The 19,523-nt window shown below is 42.8% G+C and overlaps 1 protein-coding gene across 1 annotated transcript in view; it reads right to left on the bottom strand.

Annotated features, from left to right (window-relative positions):
* Positions 1–18,077, bottom strand: part of T265_01757 (hypothetical protein) — a gene marked incomplete at both ends in the record, with an annotated part of 35,288 nt that extends 17,211 nt beyond the window's left edge. The window contains 4 exons of the mRNA XM_009165847.1: positions 2,706–2,817; positions 7,166–7,304; positions 15,886–15,969; positions 17,889–18,077. Of these exons, the coding sequence (XP_009164111.1) occupies positions 2,706–2,817; positions 7,166–7,304; positions 15,886–15,969; positions 17,889–18,077 (524 nt within the window). The remainder of the gene's footprint in view (positions 1–2,705; positions 2,818–7,165; positions 7,305–15,885; positions 15,970–17,888) is intronic.
* Between the last annotated feature and the right edge of the window lie 1,446 nt (positions 18,078–19,523).

The following is a 19,523-nucleotide window of genomic DNA, read 5'->3' as shown; positions in this document are numbered from 1 at the left end:
GGCTGGCTGTACGGCAGTGAAGCATTGGTGTTGAGCACTGATGTCATGCTGTCGATGATGATGATGATGACGCTCTGTTCAATCGAAGTGAGAGATAACCGAACCAGTTGGCAGCCACTCATGGCCAAACTGTTAAGTTCCTCCTTACTGGCCTGAAGGTCACGAGCTTCGCGTGCTGCATACTGCTAGTTATTCTCAACAAGCATAAAACAGCTGCACAGTGCTTCTAGGCTTTTCAGCATAAATAGGATTTACTGACAGGATGAATTTTGCCTTGGGCATTACCAAATCTCCTTAAATTACTATGTACCGTGATAGACGAATTGAGCAGTGGTCAATCAAATGACAGTAAGTGGGCCTACAAGAAACACAATAGACAGTCCGGTCTCACGGAGCATTTCTCGGTAATTACCTATCATGAGAGCATGTCATGTCAAATTAGCCCCAATAATTATTGGACATGTCAAATCAGCCCCAATAGTTATTGAATTGAATTGAATTACAAACAAACGTGACAGATTTGTTTCGAATATTACCTATAAGACTCGGGGATATTCAAAGCTATTCACAAAACCGGGCATAGTATTTAGAAAAGGAGTAGTTTCTCAAGGAGAATGAGACTACTCGAATGCTCTAAGGTATCAAAGGTATTGTTAGTTTATCACACTGAGCTGCGTAAATTGTATACCTGAGAGAAGTGTTGGTTGAGCTTATTTACAGCTTGTTTCCATGACATAAGCTGACCTTCCCACTCAGTCCATAGTAGTGGAAAATCTTCATCTGTGAGTTTCTCGACATCTGTGGCATTGAGTTTTGTGACGCAGCCCTTTTCCATGGCAGTTTTCACGCTCCAAGGCGACCAAGGAACGTTTGGTACTCTTCCGTCGTCTTCGGGTTGCTCAAGGTTGTTGTCAGAAAAAGACTTGGCGATTGACGAGGACGCGGCTTTGCGTTGCCAATTTCCGGGCATTTTCAGGAGGGAAAAGTCTTTTGGCCAGTTTTCGGTACAACACAGGTGGTCGGCCATTTGTCTACAAGTGAAAAGGACTGAATTTAATATTTCAAGGTCACCAGCGAACAGCGAACGGAGACCAGTGTATAACGGTTGGATAACGAATGGCTATAACCAATAATCTATTTGAGCACCGCCTGTTGACTTGCAGACCTAGGAAAATACATCGTAGAGAAGGGATTCTCTGTTTTGATCGATGCCACCAGTCAGACGGCACAAATCCCGATGACGGCTGGAAATTTGCGATATTGTTCGGTTTATAGTATTACGAACCTCAAAACTTCGGGCCTAATAGCGGAAGTATTGCTTTGCTTTACGATGCGAAGTGACCAAAGCTATTGCATCCGGACGGCCGGTCAAAACGAGGTGTTTTAGATCAGGTGATGTTGATACGTAGGGTCGACTTTGATCCCCGGCAGATGGGTAAACCCAAGTCTTTAGGGGTGTCTTTTCGGTTGGCTGGCCGGCTAACATTCAGAGTATTCCATAAAAATAATTTAAAGAATAGTCAAAATATTTTTTCAGTCTTTAGTACAAGCCTCTACATTCAAAAAGGAATCGTAAAGATCGAGCTGGTAACTTAACACTAAGTCGTAAGATAAGCATTCGGGTCGATGGATGGTTTGAGTTACCACATTTCATGATTACCGGTGAGTACTGCGACCTAAGTAAAATCGTTTCTCAAGGGTCGACACTTGGGGATCTTGGTTTTTCATCAAATTTGTGGACAAATTAACTTTGTGAACTTAGTTCCCGAGAGATTTTGGGCAACTGATGGGAGCGGGTATCCAAATGTCAAGAAGAGCTAAGTTTATCACTAAATGCAAAAACAAACAGTTCCGTTTGTAACATATAATTGGGTTTGTCGTTCAACCCCCTTCAAAAGATGAGCTCAGTTAAGATGTATATCATGGTGAGTTTGACGTTAGCAGGTGAAGAACGTTAATGAAATGCTGAAACCTCACTGCCCACGCTTTCATGATATTCATAAACACATTATTTCACAATAGGGTTACTCCACTCAGCGTCTGTTGGTGTGAACTAACGAGGATAACTGCCACAAGCTAGATGGAGCATCTTTCGGAACAGAATACAAATATCGGAGATTCAAACGGAGTAAAAGTACCATCTAACCAAGGTTCGAATGTCTGATGATGATCATGACCGAGGCGGGGGTGTTGACCTAACGGGTCACTACGGACAGACAAGAGAGGATGAAATGTTTGTCGATTTCAGTCTTCAGATGGCCTGTCATATACTTTAGAGTTGCTTCAGCCGGGTTTAGGGTTCTGTGAACAACACAGAAACTCGTAGGTAAAAGCGAATGCAAAAACAAGTAAATCCTCGATCAACAATTCACCTTTGGAAAGCTTGAGGACCAATTTACCGCTACATAACGAAATGATTGAACACTTAACTCTCCTTCTACATTCTAAGAAACTCACAGGAAGGACGCAGTTTCCCCTCGGATATAGTGAACATGTTTCTATGGCTAACAGATACTACGTCGAACTAAATAGTTCATATCCAAAAGTACGAATGACTGAGGGAAAAGGAACCTCTGTTTACGCATTCTCAATGAGGTTTCAAGGTGAAGCGGAAGTCAATATCCAGCATCTTTTGCGGTTCGACAGTAAATGTGTAACTTGCAGATATCTCGGAAACCAGCAACCAGGAGGAGCAAGTGACTCACCTGGAGAGTGAATCGAACGACTCCTGGTCTTCGGATGTTGAACTATTCCATTCGTAGTCACTGCAGGTCGTGTTTATAGGAGATTGGATTGAAAGACTTTCTGTCAGATTATCTGCCAAAATACATGATGGATTTGGGATAGGTGGTATCAGATTACACAAATAATATATCTTGAACAACACTCGATGGCTATTGGGGTGGGTTAATGTGGAAACATTCCATAACCTCTAAAGTGTATTTCGCTAGTTTTGTGCAATTTGGTTTCAAGTAGAACTCGGGGACTGCGCCTACCTGATGAGCTCCAAGAAGGACGAAACTGGTCGTGGGCTGTCAAAGAGTTTTCAGCAACCTTATGAGTAGTGCATTGCGAATACAGGCTATTCTGTTCCTGATTGACATTTGAGCGCTGTTCTGTTTGACTACGAGTTGCTTTTCAACGGTCTGGCTATCTCTCACTTAGGATAGAGCATGGACGTCTCTTGGTCATCACCCTTGATGTGTGATCCAGTACTGACAGGCTCTTCGCGCATGGACTTCTCGGATGAATTGAACAGTGTGTTTGCAGGATAGTGACAGTACAAGTTGTTCATACAGCTGATCAGTAGTTCGAACCGCTCCAGAGATGTGTTAAATGAGCACTTCTGACGAACTCCAAAAAGGACAAGACGGTAGTACAGTGCTTCTAGGACAGAGTGCTTCTAGCATAGAGTGACACTACTTTGAAGGATGAGAACTCGGCTGATGTTTCCAAATAGGTATTTCAGCCACAGATTATAACCATTCCGATGACCGGTCGCGACTTGGTCACGTATCCACAGCGAATCATGAGCATCCATCCCTGTCAGTCACTTTATCATGGATCAAGGAAATCACCTAGGAGATCTCATTCCGGTCGCTGCAGAGGGGGGCGTTACGCCTGGGTCGCACTTGGCAACGGGCCAAGTCCAAGATGCCAAAATAAAAAATGAGCTACAGCATGATCACGGACCGAGAGCATCTTAGAATAGTAGAGACTATGCCCGTCTGTTTGTTCTGTGATGTTGGGGTATCACTTCAAGTGTTACATAATTTTCAATTTTTAAGGGGGCTAAAAATTCATCATCAATGGTGCTCATCAATAGTATGTTGTCAGTGGCTTCTTCCTTCTTCGCGAAAACACCATATGTGAGAATCAGAAGGTTCATACGCGTGTTTAACAACACGTCTTTGTTTATAAACTCATCGACTCGAAATCAAAATGTCAGTATCAATTCAGTCGTTATTACCTGACATCAACAGGTATTCATAACTGCTGGGGAACCCGTTTCAAGTGCGGATACTCGGTTCGTGTTTTCAGCGACAAAGTTCATCGTCGCCAAACTTGAAGTGAATGGGATCATGTGCTTGTCTAGATTTACTAAAAGGCGCCATTTCATACAGTACGAGATTATTTGTCATCATGTGTAGACTGCTTATTTTCTAATGTTGAAGTCAACTAACTGCAACGTTGTGTTAAATTATTCTGGACGTTGGTCCACCTTTTTATAGCAACGTCCATGAAGAATAATGTATTGACTGAATAAGGTGCGGTTTGGACGCGGTACACTACTCATAAAGTTGCTGAAAACTCTTCACCACTGCAGGGTTGGTTTTGCCATTCTTGTGGTTCGTCCGACAGTCACAGTCCCCCAGTCAAACTTACATTTTAGTCCAACATAAGTTGTGGGCCGAATACTTTGGTTGATTGGTCAACTTAGGCATTTTTCTCACATTACTAAGTACCCAACTCTCACAGTCCTATTCATTCTGGTACTGTCAGGGCGTGCCCAGACATGGAAAAAGTACATGCCAGAGTGACGGCATCCCCAAGTTCACCATAGTTACGACACGTCCAGAAAGCAGGTGCGCTGGCGGAGCGCACCAAACACGGCTTAGCAACATAGGACCAGCGTAGTGGGCCTGAAATTGATCACGACCGGAACACCGCCATTGGCTGTACGGAGCGAACAAGTGAACGACCATATTTGGCCGTTTAGTCATCCTATATATTTACGCAGAGGCTCTGTACGTTTTTGTCCTGACAATACAGCCGTGTCCCCAGTTCTCTGTCTTCTCCCTATCGCGTAGTCTGGCAGGCGCAGTGCAGGCGTAACTCAATAGCTCGGCCACCGCACGATACAACAGGTACTTCAGCGCAAAAACGTTTCTGTGTGCAAACCACAGATGTGAAAATTTTATAACAGCGGTGACAATTTTTGGACCAACGTTCTGTTTGACTTAACATATTTTTGGGTTTGTAATCTTATTTCAAAGTGGAGTATAGCCGCAAAATTATTGAGTTTTGAGATCTCGTTTAAAAAAGCTGCACAGTTTTGAAGCAAGCGCCAAGTTCATTCAAGCTTTGGGAAACTTCTATGTTTATAATGTTGAATAGGAATCCAAGTACTCAAACGAAAGGCCCTACAATATATGGCGAGACTCGAACCTGTGCCCGAGTGACTGCCAGACAGTTGCCTCATTGCCGTCTTCTTGGATGGGGAATTCAAGACGGGCCATATTAATGGTTACAGACATTGTCAGACATGACGCTCGTGCATCCAAGCTATTGCATTCAATGCATAGCTCCCGTCCCATTCGCCCCACTTAACAGTCCACTGAAAATGCTGTATTTACGCACTGATTTATCTGCTGCCGCCTCCAATGCGCAGCTACCTACCTCACCTCCCCATATCACCGGTGAACGAAATTGTGGCAGCCACAACCACTCTACGACAAGTACGCGGTTATAACAGCTGACAGTGGTGATGACGATGATGATGGTGGTGATGATGATGATGATGATGGTGATGATGATGAGGCTAGGCTAACGTGGATGTGAACTGGGGATGTGAGAACACGAAAAGCACAATGTTTTTCATGTCTAGTTGAGTGGCAATGATAAAGACACCTCCAAGCACTTGAAGTACACTTCGTTTTAGTTCCCACGGAAAAAGGCTGATCTCTTCTTTCCACTTTTACAATAAAGTTTATTTTATGGTCACGTGACTTACTCATCTTATTGCCATTTAAATTCCCGTATGATTTTTGAATGTGGCTTGGTCAGGCTGAATTTTCAGGGGTGTTTGTCGCAGTAAAGTCTGAATAAATCGTTTAGTTCAGCGTTCAAAACTTTAAAAAGATGATCATGAAGGAAACCAACAACCTATGAATGTGGCTTGGTCAGGCTGAATTTTCATTGGGTGTTTATCGCAGTAAAGTCTGAATAAATCGTTTATTTCAGCGTTCAAAACTTTAAAAAGCTGATCGTGAAGGAAACCAACAACCTTTATTTTGAAGTGACAGGCTGTTCGGAGTAGCTAGCAAATACTCACACCTTAACATGTGACCGGCGTGGAATTCCACGGCTGCTCATACCTTTGCTACGGATATCTAACGTTAACTGTATACTAAATAACTTTCACAAGTTTTTTTACTGGTAAGCGTTTTTCGGGATTCTCAAATGGCTTGTTCAAAAGTGTGCATACGCAGAACGAAATGCCGAGTCTAAGCCACTGTGTTAGACAGAATAAAGTCCATATAGGAAGATAGAGGGGTCATCCTACGCTTTGCTCGTCCAAACACGGTAGTCCCTATAGTTCTCATTGACCGTCGCCGATATACAAAATCCAGTGGCGCTGTCGAGAAGGTATCAATCATTATCACGGTTGTGCACTACAAGTTCATCATTGGAGTTTTGGTTTCCAATATGCAACAAAATTTTGAGTTCACAACCTCCATGAATTAAAAATCAATAGAATATCTGCTTCTCCGAATGAGTTGTCTTCACCGGTTGCTTTGAACAAAATTAGTGGACTTTTTATGGTCGCTTATCACCCACCTTGTCTTCAACATCAATTTTTGTCTTTTAATCGTTCTAGAACTCTTCATATGGAAAAAGAATTAATTCAAAGTGCTGTTCAAAAGACGTCGCAAAATATTCCCTCTGTGGTATTTGTGTTGTTCTAGGAATTTCTGCCCAAATGGTGATAACACGGGGTGGAGTAAAGTTCAATATGATGAAGTCACGGACGCAAGAAAAGGATGTGCGGGAGAAAACGCCCAATGTATCACATTTTCGGGACAAATTACTTGCTTCTATCAATAAAGTTCGGTATCATGTGATGAAGTATGAGCTGTGATTGTTAGCCTTTTGTGGCAGTCAGCTTGCACTCCGTCGATCTGTCTTACACAATCAGAGGCTACCCCGACCCAAGGTCGGGAATCTCTGTTCTTGGTGCAGCCATAAAAAAACACTTGAGACTTATTTGGACACATTAACTTTGTGATGGAATATTCTCTTCTATTTATGGCATCTTGAGGATACTACCAATACACCTCAAGTATCATCTTTACTATGATTTGTGCAAAAGGAATCGTCCAAACTCCAAATTAGGCACAAGTTTGTTCAAACCACTATACCCGGAAACGTTCAAATAACCTACCTGAAGGGCTTGATGGACCAAAGTCAAATGTCTGAGTCTTTGAATTCGCGTCTTCAATGTTCATTTGCTTGTCAAACAGGTCTTCAGTGCCGATATTTCGGGGCGATTTTATTGGACTGTGATGTTGTTGGTTATCGAACTAAAACGCGTGACATAAGGGAATATTTCAGATGAATCGTGATCCGAAGCTTTATGTTAGCTGCAGAACGACAGGTTAGTACCAGCAGAACTGTAAAACAGGAATGTTCTCTATCCTTTCCACTTTGAATGTCAGTGATCAATAATGCAACGGCGCAATCAGACCACATCGTGATACACGTTTGTTTGTTATGTTCACACGTTTGTCTAGAAAATAAGGATGATTTCTACACAAAACCAATAATTTGGTCGAAAATGGTCTATCGTGGGAAGAATTTGGCAGTTGAGTGTGACTTAATATTCAACCTCCTCTAAGGGACACCAAAATATCTATTCCTTTTTGTTAGACGTAACTAAAGTGGACTGCCTCTAGCACCCGTCGTACCCAGTTAGGGAACTTCTAGTTACCTGAACAACATCCATGGTTACATCATAAAATGGTTTAATCAACCACGGCAGATGCTCTTAAGTTGCTGTAGCTATTTGGCTGTACACGATACAAATGGAGGTTCAAAGTGAGATGCACTTGGGCGCATTTTTGAATTAACCGCTCGAACAGCTTGTCAGTAATTTGGCTCAATCTTGTCTGCTTCTCGGCAGGCTGGTCTACTGGTTGTCCCAGCTCTGGTTCGTTGGGTAGGTGGGATGTCACAGACTCATTGAAGCACTCATGATGGGTGAGTGGTACTCAAACCAGCAATTGATACCTAAGCAAACGATGGACGAGGGAACAACATATGAACGAGCGAGTGGTGGTGCATTTTTAACAACTGGACACATTTAGATCCTCGGTAAATTCGGGCATTTGGGATATTTTTCGTGGATCGTGACCGGCGAAGACTATGGCATATGTGGGTCCATAAAACGTTGTTATTTCAGACCATGAAATGGAAACAACTTCAATATCGGACTGTATAAGTGTTACTGACAAAACGCAGCTTACTGACAATTCCGGCCTGACTCTGATTGAATCTCACTGTCGATGAACGTGTTTTATTCTGTTCTAAAGCGACCACGTGTGAGTTGTCATATCCCCTTAAAAGACAGAAATCATAACTGCCAATTTACTGATCAATTATTCCTAGGCGTCCAAGTAGTTAACCTCCGTGAAATGAGACAGTATCTCTTGGCTATACTCAGTACTTGGTTGGAGGTTTTGGAGGTGAACACTAGGAATACATTTAAATAGAATAGAAGAGTCTGTTAGCAGTCTTGAATTTTGACTTGAGTCTGCCTAAGCGCATGCGCCCGAGTCTGAACAGTGCAGTGAGTTTGTGTGTACCCAACTGCAACAGCGCTACCAACATCACCACGACACAGTGTTTGAGTTGTTCACCATCATTATCATCACCTGAGTGTGAGTACACGTGCACTAGCTCAACCGCGTAAACACATCTGTTAGGATGATCACCAGTGATGGAGCAGCTGAGGCACGCTGTCCTTCCAAGTTAGGAAAGCCTGACTGACTCCCAGAAAACTTTAGAATTGATGTTCTTATGTCTTTCACGTTTGTTATATCGGGGAAGTTAAATAAGTGAAACCGATAGGTGCTTCAGTGCTGGAAGAAAGGAACACCTTCCACTTTGGACACTGGAGAAACCGTTTTGGGCAGTGACCGGAAGCTGGCCACAGCAAGATCAAGCATCCTCTGACAAGTCTTCTAGTCATTCCCCGTGACGTCTAGCAGACGTATGGACGCACAGTAGTGGAAGTCTAAGGAATATCACCGACATGATGCAAGTGTGCCTTCGTCAAAACATAATTACAAGCTATCCTACCACATGCCCGAATCTCCTGTAGATTTCTTTGACAGGTGCTTTTTCTCCTGTTTTCTGCTACTGTAGCGATCTTTACGGAATCTTCCGTTAGATTTCCTGACTATTTTTATAATCCCAGAGCTTCAGAAACTCGTTGCGATATCGCGATTTGATTTTTGAGGTGAGCTACCAAACTCATGACCGAATTAACCTTGAATTAACCTTGAATTGAATTGAATTGAATGCAAAGTGATGGAAGGTCGAGTACATCAACCGTGCACGTCAGCACGGCGTGAGCAGGGTTTGCCGTTGCAACTCTAAATTCCCAACCACCCACTTACCACCGTAACCAAGATCCGACTTCGTTCATATTGTAACATGAACAGCTACGTTTGATGGGGTAGAAAACGGTTTTCGTCTACCGAGGGTTCTTTTGCCTATTATACGTTTCGATCGCCTTTCTGAAAGCAGCATCTGCTTTACACCAGCGTCAGAAATCCAAACAAATCATGCGATTGCATAACTTGCATCCGATTGCCAAATAGGTTGTGTCAACTCGTATCGATCGCCTCCGCGCCGGGACACACTACTCATCGATCGTAATTTCTTTCAACCACGTGATCGCTGGGACTGAGGATTACGATGTTCGCCTGTTCAGTCCCAATTCAAATCAATCGATAAACAGAGTGAACTCAGAAAAGGCACTGGTACTAAGGAAGGTAGGTAATTTATACATCGGTTACACAACCGAAATCAGGCAGCATGTGACCATCACGTGCTTGTTCAGAGGGAGTGAGAGGCACTTGCAATATTTATCATTTTGGATGCTTGAAACAGATGTGTAAGTCGGTCAGATTTTTCAGAATCCGATTTCATTTTCAAGGCGGTTGGTTGAAGTGGTTTAAGTCATAAAAAATCGCAGCATTGGAGAAGCTTCATACAAAGCCACGGGAACGTTTCTTAACCAGACATCGGGCTAATCGTACTGGTACATTCCTAAAACTAGAATTTTCACTGAACACGAATTCAGTTGATACGCGAATTACCACCCTACCATACGTGATCAGTTGTGTGTATTCGAAGGCTGTTCGCGCAGCAAGACATCGTTTTCCGTGCATTAACGCCACCAGGGTGCAGTCATTTGGTGAGCGGTCGTTTTTGAGTATAAACTGGCTTTACTGACAGGATGAAGTTTTGCCTGAAAATTCCCAAATCTCCTCGCACTTTCGACCGACTTTTTCTTCATTAAAATTTACTCTTAGTCTGATGAAAGCCATAATCATCATAGCTGAAATAAAAAATATTTTCAGGCAATAGTAATTGAACGGAGCATGCTCGTTCTGTCAAAAGTCTACAATTACCCTAAATAAACTAATTTTACGTGAATTGCTTTTCTGCAGCCTCTGTGACAGTCGATGCGATCTGGGACAGATATTTGTACCAAAGGTGGACACGTGTCACCCGTCTGTGTTTGTGAATACTTGTTCCGGCTGTGCCTTGTACAACAGTGGAGTGGTGCGGTCGATCGAATAGCGTTTACTATCTCGACAGTCGCGTGGTGTGCAGCCTCTAGACGGTAGGTTGAATAGGACAGAACAGTGCTGGAACACAAAACGTTTATTCGAATTCGAACGATAAGGGCCAATATGGCATGATCCGGTTGGATTTCAAGGTGGACTGTTAAACCGTCCTCAGTCGAATTCACACTGATTATTTTCGTATAAACATAACTGGGTCAATTTTGTGCCCCTCGCATCGAACAACCAATCAAATTTTGAGTATACAGAAATGAACAGGGATAGTGCACCGCATGAAACGGAAAATTACCAAATCAGGGTTGTCAGGATGGAAAATATTTTTTTTCGAACCTAAAGTGGGTTCATTTAGAAAGGGCGGACAAAAGCCTCAGATTATTTACTCTGATTTGTCATGATACATTCCAAAGATGGCTTCCTCCGACACAATGAAAATTCTATCACTCGTATTGGTGCGTCTCAGATGAAAGCTTGTCACATGGGGAGTTCGTGATACGTGTAGATTATTTCTACTAGTTGTATGCTATCTTGGGTGACTCCAGTCCATGCGAATAAAACCGCAAATACCATGGTGCTTACTGTTCTGCACTTTTTATCCTCAGCAACATCGTAGTCTAGTAAGGTTGTGATCAGATCCCGAAAGGTTCAAACCACACGGAGGACTTTTATTTCTGTCGTAATTCATCTGGCGGATACAGAGTTTTTCGAATGATTTTTCACCCTCAGTTTCGAACCACAGATTGATTGATCTCTTAACCGTAGGACTGCACGCCAACTACCCTATGGAAATAAGATGGGATCCTTGGTTTCAACTGGACGGCGGCTTGGTCAAGCTGTCATCTGAGTGCTGATGAATACAGAAGATACATAAAAAATCCCATCAACTCTTGGGGAGTAAGCCGAATGCTAGAAGAGTGACATGGCAGAATATTTAAAATCCCAAATACACGAGATGATTCTTGTTTTTAAGGCACATTTGAGCCCGAAAGTGCATCTTGGTAACTAACCGGTCAGTTTTGAATATTGAGGACCTGTTGGACAAACGACCGGCCCGCTAATCAATCATTAGGTTTTTCCAAGTGAGCCACCGATAGTCACAAATTCACGTCTACTACTATGCGAGATGGTCGACAGCATCAGTGTGTTTTTAGAGAGTGGTGTGTGGCGATAGACTATTGGTTGTACCAGCTCAACGACAACAATCTACGCTGCCTGAGCTACCAAAATTTTCCTCGATAAAGAGGCTACTGGTTAAACATGACACGCACATCCACGAAAACCGAATATCCAGTCACCGCCTTGCCCTGTGACGCACTTTCCATTCCCAGTCCATCTTCGTACTTCCAGATGTGCCTGAATTTCATACTAGGATTTTGATATAAACTGGAATAAAAGACATAGTGATAGATGAAAGTACCCTGTTAAGCTCACGTCCAATAAGACTGACTAACTTTCCAGAATCACTAGTCTGTTGGTCATGTGCGGATCGATGTGAAACCCGAGACAAGCAGAACCTTCCGATAATATGGAGAGATCTGGCAGTCAATATGGGGGTCAGTTAGATTCCTGGAGTGAAAATTCTATCGCTCGTATTGGTGCGTCTCAGATGAAAGCTTGTCACATGGGGAGTTCGTGATACGTGTAGATTATTTCTACTAGTTGTATGCTATCTTGGGTGACTCCAGTCCATGCGAATAAAACCGCAAATACCATGGTGCTTACTGTTCTGCACTTTTTATCCTCAGCAACATCGTAGTCTAGTAAGGTTGTGATCAGATCCCGAAAGGTTCAAACCACACGGAGGACTTTTATTTCTGTCGTAATTCATCTGGCGGATACAGAGTTTTTCGAATGATTTTTCACCCTCAGTTTCGAACCACAGATTGATTGATCTCATAACCGTAGGACTGCACGCCAACTACCCTATGGAAATAAGATGGGATCCTTGGTTTCAACTGGACGGCGGCTTGGTCAAGCTGTCATCTGAGTGCTGATGAATACAGAAGATACATAAAAAATCCCATCAACTCTTGGGGAGTAAGCCGAATGCTAGAAGAGTGACATGGCAGAATATTTAAAATCCCAAATACACGAGATGATTCTTGTTTTTAAGGCACATTTGAGCCCGAAAGTGCATCTTGGTAACTAACCGGTCAGTTTTGAATATTGAGGACCTGTTGGACAAACGACCGGCCCGCTAATCAATCATTAGGTTTTTCCAAGTGAGCCACCGATAGTCACAAATTCACGTCTACTACTATGCGAGATGGTCCAGTTGGTTAGAGCGCGAATTTACTGACCGGAAGGTCAGTGGTTCGAACCCGACCTCTGCCACTCGACTTCCCCTGTCTAGGCTTGGGCGACCTGGCAGTATCCCAGCCCTCATGCCTCCTTCGTGTGGTATGGCAGCTAGGCACCGAAAGGGTGCTACAGCTGGACGATCATTCATTTCACTACTATGCCCACTCTCTTAAAAACAGTATTAGGTCAAAAACCGTGCGTTTGAATTAATTAACGCAAGTTGTTTTGAAACCCGCTTTCCACCATGCCAGTCTATGGGAGGGTTATTCGCACGAGGACAAATTTTGGACACAGAAAACAAAACAAGGTTGGCGGAGGCTTGGAGACTGTACTAACTTCATGAACCTCAAAAAGCGTGAAACCAGACATGTGCTGTCAAAGATTTTTCAGTAACCTTGTGAGTAAATGAAAACATCTGTTTCTTTAAACGTTCTATTCAAGACGAAGCGAGAAATCATCGTGGGCCTTCATAATAGTATTGGCTTCGCAATAGGCCTGGATTTCTTTGGGTCGTCTGAAGACAATGTCCACTTTATATACATATACGTATACCTATACGTATGCAAACATTTACATTATATCGTTTAAATTGGAATTTAAATTCGTAAGCAGACTGATTGCGTGTTCACGCAGAGTGGTAGTGTCGCTGTGCTCTAACGCATGGACATTCCCGAGAATGACACGTGACCCTCCACTGTGGAATTTGTTGCACACTGACTTCATACAACTGCCAATGTTATCCGAAAATAGAAAGTTAGGGATGTCAGATACACAATTACCGAGTAATTTAACCATGCAAGAAGAAACCTGCCGAGTTGTATTTATTTATCCACCTGAAATTGAACGCACGGGGGGTACTAGTCCAGTTCATTCATCCAGTTAAAGTTCGTATACTAAGAACACGTTTGGGTTTTTGCAATAATGCTTTGACGTCTCGAATATCGTACCCATTGAAATATGAGGCAGCGATTGTGGAGCACATTCACTTGAAGAATATGATAAACAAAGGATTCAACTGGGATTTAGATGAGTCCCGTGTTAAATCAATTTGATGTGTGAGCGTATTTCAGGTCACAGCAGATTCGCTCATTGTTGACAGGAAAGTTAGAAGAAGGGTCTATCCAATTCAGGGACACCGCAAAGTCATTGGTTATTGCTCAGAGGGAAACAGGGGCGGCCGCGCACTGAAGATAATAACTATGGTAAGTAGGGTATTTGGATATGAACAACTGTACTGATTATGCCGTTGTCATTAAACAATAAAGTGCTTTGCTCGGAACCGCAGACCGGGGTGACTGCAGTTATCCAAGTGATTGAGGTTGTCTTTGTACTTTGTTATTAGTCCGTATTCATATCACAGCTTAATCATTTCCATCCTACATATGGGTCTGTGAAAAGACTGTGAGACACTAAGATTCGAAATAAGTGAGTCGGAGTGTGACTAGCTCATCCGTTGTGGACCAGTAGCCTTCTTCAAAGGTTATTGTACTACACGGCAAACCTTCCTTTCAAATATCCAACTTTAAGACCAGGTCATGGTTCGTTACATCCTAATCGATGATATACAGCCAAATTTACTCACGAGGTACGAAAGTCCCTTGTCCTTGAATGCCACTTTTGTTGTCCGTTCGGATCGGTAGGACATGAGAATAACCACACGGTAGAGCTTGGAAAATGTACATTCTCAGCAGTGCGAACTTGCTTAATCTGGTCGGATTTCAAGCGAGGATAACTACTGGAAGCGATGCTTTTGGCCAACAATAAATTAGCTCGACATATAAGAAATTAAGACTGTGTAGGGCGGGTCGTTGGAGCGGTAGTCCTCTACACTTAACGGACTATGTGGTTACGTTCTTGCACACTCCATCCGTCAAGTAGTGCGCCTGCATCAGCATAAAAGCCTCGTGCTCTGAGTGGTGCAGATGCATGATAACAATGTAATCAGGCCTTTTGAGCATTTTCAGTCATGGCATATGAGTGTTGAGGCCAAAGTAACTAAGCTTGCCATGTAACCTTTTCTGACAGTTGATGAAGTAAGCCATCCCTGACACAGTCAACCGCAGACCCAGTGGCATAGCACTCCCTCCACAGAGCTCTTCCCCCTGCAACATACATCCTAGGTGTGTAAGATTAATGAGCAATCAGTTGTGTCTGGCTATTCTAAACAGCTTTTTTTGTGGTATGCAATGGGATGGCTTGCTTCATCTGGAATGCACGCACCTAATGTTTTTGCCTACATTTTAAGTAATCACCCTAGTAGACACGGTAAACGTGTATGATATTCCATAAACCAGGAATTCCGGTGCAGCCTGGATAAGTAGGGATTCTTCCATCCAAAGGATACTTATCAATTCATCGAGCGTCACTCCATCCAATGCTCAAACAGCAGTGGCGTCAAGGCGTGTGTAAACTGTGAAAAGCTCCGGTGAGTGACGCAGTCTCCTAGACTTGATCGCACCCGATTCGGGCAAGAAAAGCCCCCCTAGTCTAGAGCAACAGTTGGGAAGCAAAGTCTACAAAATCAATAGTTCACATTTGATAAGTAACACTAGGGCGGTAGCTCATGACCGATTTTTTGCGTGGTGCAAAGCAGCGATTTGTGAATTAAACGTTTTTCTCACCTGGAAGGTCTAATTTCTCTGAAGAACCGTTCCCGTTCTACGGTATTCTTTCTGTGAAGGAGTACTGGGTTCGCATTCAGTGTACGTTTTGACTTTCAAACAATTCGAAAGTTACTCAGGCAGCCGAAATCGTGAAACACGCTAGCGATAAATAAAACGTCCGATGGTTATTGGATAGATTCAATCCATTTTGCATTACTTAATATTTTACTATCAGTAATATAGGTTTATTTATATGACAAACACTAATTTTCGCGCCCCGGTACAACAATCCCTTTGAGTTGATCGACTTTCACCAGTAATACTATGAAACATGTGGTCGTCAACGATATATTTTTGAAAAACTTCCACCATGTATTCAAGCTTACCGCTTCGTCAAAAAAGCATTCTCCGTTTGATCCAATCCGCATAGTTAGATTATCAATAAGCTTGTCGTTGATACGTATTTCAACCTTTAAAAACAAAAACAAAACATTGAAATAACACCACATCAGCATCTGCTCCCGGACTTCATAGCCCCAGAGACAATAACAAAGTCAGTTTTTTTGTCACACGCGGAAATCACTGACGTCAAAATGGTTGTGACTAGGGCCCACTGAGGTAGCACTGACTGTGCTACCGGATGGATTGCTGCAGGTAAATTCAGCCAAATCTGCCTATTTAATGTATTGACCTGGTCAGCCTCCACACAAGTGATCGTTTCAAAAAGAAGGTCACGTGTTGAACGGGTTTCCATACCGTCTTCATATCCATACATTATTTTCGTGAATGAACTGGCGGTATTTTGTCGATAAATATGAAACGCCTTGACATTCTTTCGGCGGTATTTCATGCAAATAGAAGAAGCAGGATCATGATTCTTTTGGTCGAAATAACTGACTTTCAGTGTGAATCTGATGAATAGTTTTTTTTATAAAAAAACTGTACCACCATACGTACACGGTCTAACCCGTAAAAGTTTGCAATTCGCGCAAGCTAGTAAATTTGATGTAAACAGAGAGGATGAAATGGACTGACGAACATACTGAGGCGGTATTGTCGATGAGAAATGAACTTGTCACAAATTAAAATAACACCTGCTGCTTTCAACTGCCGTGAATCCTAGCGTCTCATACTTTCCCGTTGTGGAATACACATTGCAATGATACTTTCTTGTTTCCCATCCTCGTCACTCACAGACCAGTCCCGGTATTTTATTAACCACTCCGACTTCGAGTCTCTACACATATCACATTTGTTCTACCAAGAGTAACTTGGTTATCTGCAGTTCACGACTTGTTCTACAAATATCGCGTCTGGCACTGACACAAAACTGGATTTCACATTAGAGAATTAGGTTTGAGCATTCATAGAACAACGGGACCCACTGAGCGCATTATTGTCAATCAGCTTAAACTTTTAAGTCGTTTCGGATTACGGCACCTAGATCGCGACTGGTTTGTAACTCAAGTATGCTCCCACCTGAAACTTAGTTGACTTTTAGCGAATATACACTCATTTACAAACTAATTTGGTTTTTTGAGAGACTCACCAGGAACCCAGCTGAATCTCTCGTTTGTGATGTTTCCAGGAAACTGAATGTGCTGCACCAGGCCGCTTCATGTTTTAGTCACTACGATATTGGAAATATCGCGATACATGTATATTTGTAATGCACTGCTAATGAGGTTGCTGAAAATTCGTAGACAGCCCACGACCGGTTTCGCCCTTCTTGGGGCTCATCAGGTAGCCGCAGTCCCCGAGTTTCCGTCAACCTTATGTTCTACTTGAAACCAAATTGCTCGAAATTAGCGAATATACACTCATTTGGAAACTAATTTGGTTGCCTTTTGTTCCTGCTAGCGGCGCCGGTTTGTAAGAGTCCCCATTTGGCATACTTGACAGATAGCTTTGACACCAATGTTGCGGAATATAGGCAACTCCGGTGTGCTGCTTTGTTTTTGGTTTGTTCATCAAGGTTGGCAGTTGAATTTTGGGTTGACCCCGCACTGACGATGAAACATTTGCAACCCACTGCCATGCTCTGCGAGCAGATCAACAACCAAACTGTTACCACTTTCTCCCACATCAGTGTGCAGATTCGAGTGACTCGTATAAGAGTTCCAAAGTTCTGGGATGCTACTTTGTGAATGAATGTCCATCACCACAAGCAAATACACTTCGGCGGATATGTAGAAGTTTTCTCGGCAAGGAGACTAACTAGGGTGCACCTTCTTGTTTCGTATAACTTTTCTACTGATTTCGCTCTGCCAATTACAAAGGCTGCCTATCAAGCAATTATTCACTCTTATCAGAATCTTTCACGTTTGCTTGAAAAGTGTTTGAAAATCTTTTCTATTATAAAATAAGACTAGTTAATGAGAACACTTACAAGATTAGATCTTGGAACAAGGACACCAGATTTTCCGAACCGCACGTGGAATGGTGTGCTCTTAAAAGTTCCATCTGGTTGCTGGATCACAACGATGTCAATAGCTCCCGACATATTGGCACGATTTACGCTCCGATAGTATTCTTTCGCTCCAGACACGAGTTTATCCAAATAGTACATTTTTATCATGCGTTTTTCGAACCAGATTTAGGATAAACGGGCGCGCGATCATCAGGTTCACTCATATGATGTCGATAAGATTATTTCAGCCAATCAGCTGAACAGATCAGGTTTGCGCCACGGTGGTTGGCTGCACGCAGGAACGTTTGCTGTCAGATATTCGCGATAGCGGATTGTTGGCCACGTGATTCCAATCGACAGTGTGAAAAACGGGCCACTCACAGGCGCAATCAAATGTATCGATAAGGGAAATTCGGTAATCTAAGTGCGGAAGAACCGACATATTAGTAACACGTAACTCAGTGACTGTTCCTTAAATGAAGCTAATCTGTGCTGAAAAAAATTTTCTTTATGCTGAATCACTAGAAGTGTGCACTTAGGAAATTCCAGGGAGTTTTGGACCAATTCAGATGAAGAGTACTTTCACACGTTGAGTGAAACTTTAATCTGGGTATTCTTCACTCGGATAACTTTCATAGTCCAGCTCTATCGATCTCAGCTGGCTCAACTGCTCTTGGCATCAAAGCAACACTGTTCTGAAAACCAAATCGTGGATGAAGCACACTTAAAAACAGCTAGCAAGAGGCGCTCACTGTTTTTTGTCCAACTTATCCGATATGACCAAATGATAAGTGAATTCGTCGAGGTTGTAAATACCGATTGATTCCAGGAAATACATACCAGCAGGCGATGAAAACGACGGCGAACGCAAATCCTTCAAACGCCAAATATTGAAGAGGCTCAACAAAGACCGGAATTGATGAACAAAGAATTTTCATAGATGTAGGAGGCTTTTGTCACAGGAATTAGCCGTGACACACACTAAGTGATTAAGACAAGTGACCCGGGGGAAAGTAAGTGTCAGGTGAACGATTAGTGAACAAGGGGTCTCGGTAATCTACTCACAAAATAACTGGTTGGAATATGCGATCGGGCATTTAGGAGTGCAGTTTAGCTAGTCTCCTGCGAAATCGCCCCCTGAAGAAGAAGAACTGGAGCAGGAAACGTCCCTTTGTAAAGTACGAGAACAGATGTTTTGTATCAAGTCTCTTTCGGAGAAGACGGCATCTCTGGTTACTCATATTACAAATCTTTCTGGTCCCAAATAAGGATAAGCGGGCATTGTCTGAAATTCATCGTCGCAGTAGTCTGGTAGCTGTTGACCGTCGGTTGCTATTTTCTTAGACTGCCCAAACATGCTGAGATCGTTGACAAACCAAAGGACGTGAAGTATTGACTTGAAAACCAAAAATCACAGCCATTACCAGTAAGTTCAGCTGACCTGGTTATTGCCGTCTCTCTGTTTGGGGATCCCGAGCCAGAACAGAGCACTTTTTTGTAAACAGTGGCAGCCATCGCACAGTCCCTCATTCACTTTCTTGTTTTATAGCTCACTGTGTTTTGCCAGTTTGTTTGGGCTTTGCTTCGGTGGTAAATAGTGGTTCTAAGATGGTC

Source organism: Opisthorchis viverrini (assembly GCF_000715545.1).
Source record: "Opisthorchis viverrini unplaced genomic scaffold opera_v5_19, whole genome shotgun sequence".
Taxonomy (NCBI): Eukaryota; Metazoa; Platyhelminthes; class Trematoda; order Opisthorchiida; family Opisthorchiidae; genus Opisthorchis; species Opisthorchis viverrini.
The sequence above is the reverse complement of the archived record's forward strand: the minus strand, read 5'-3'. Positions and strand labels throughout refer to the sequence as shown.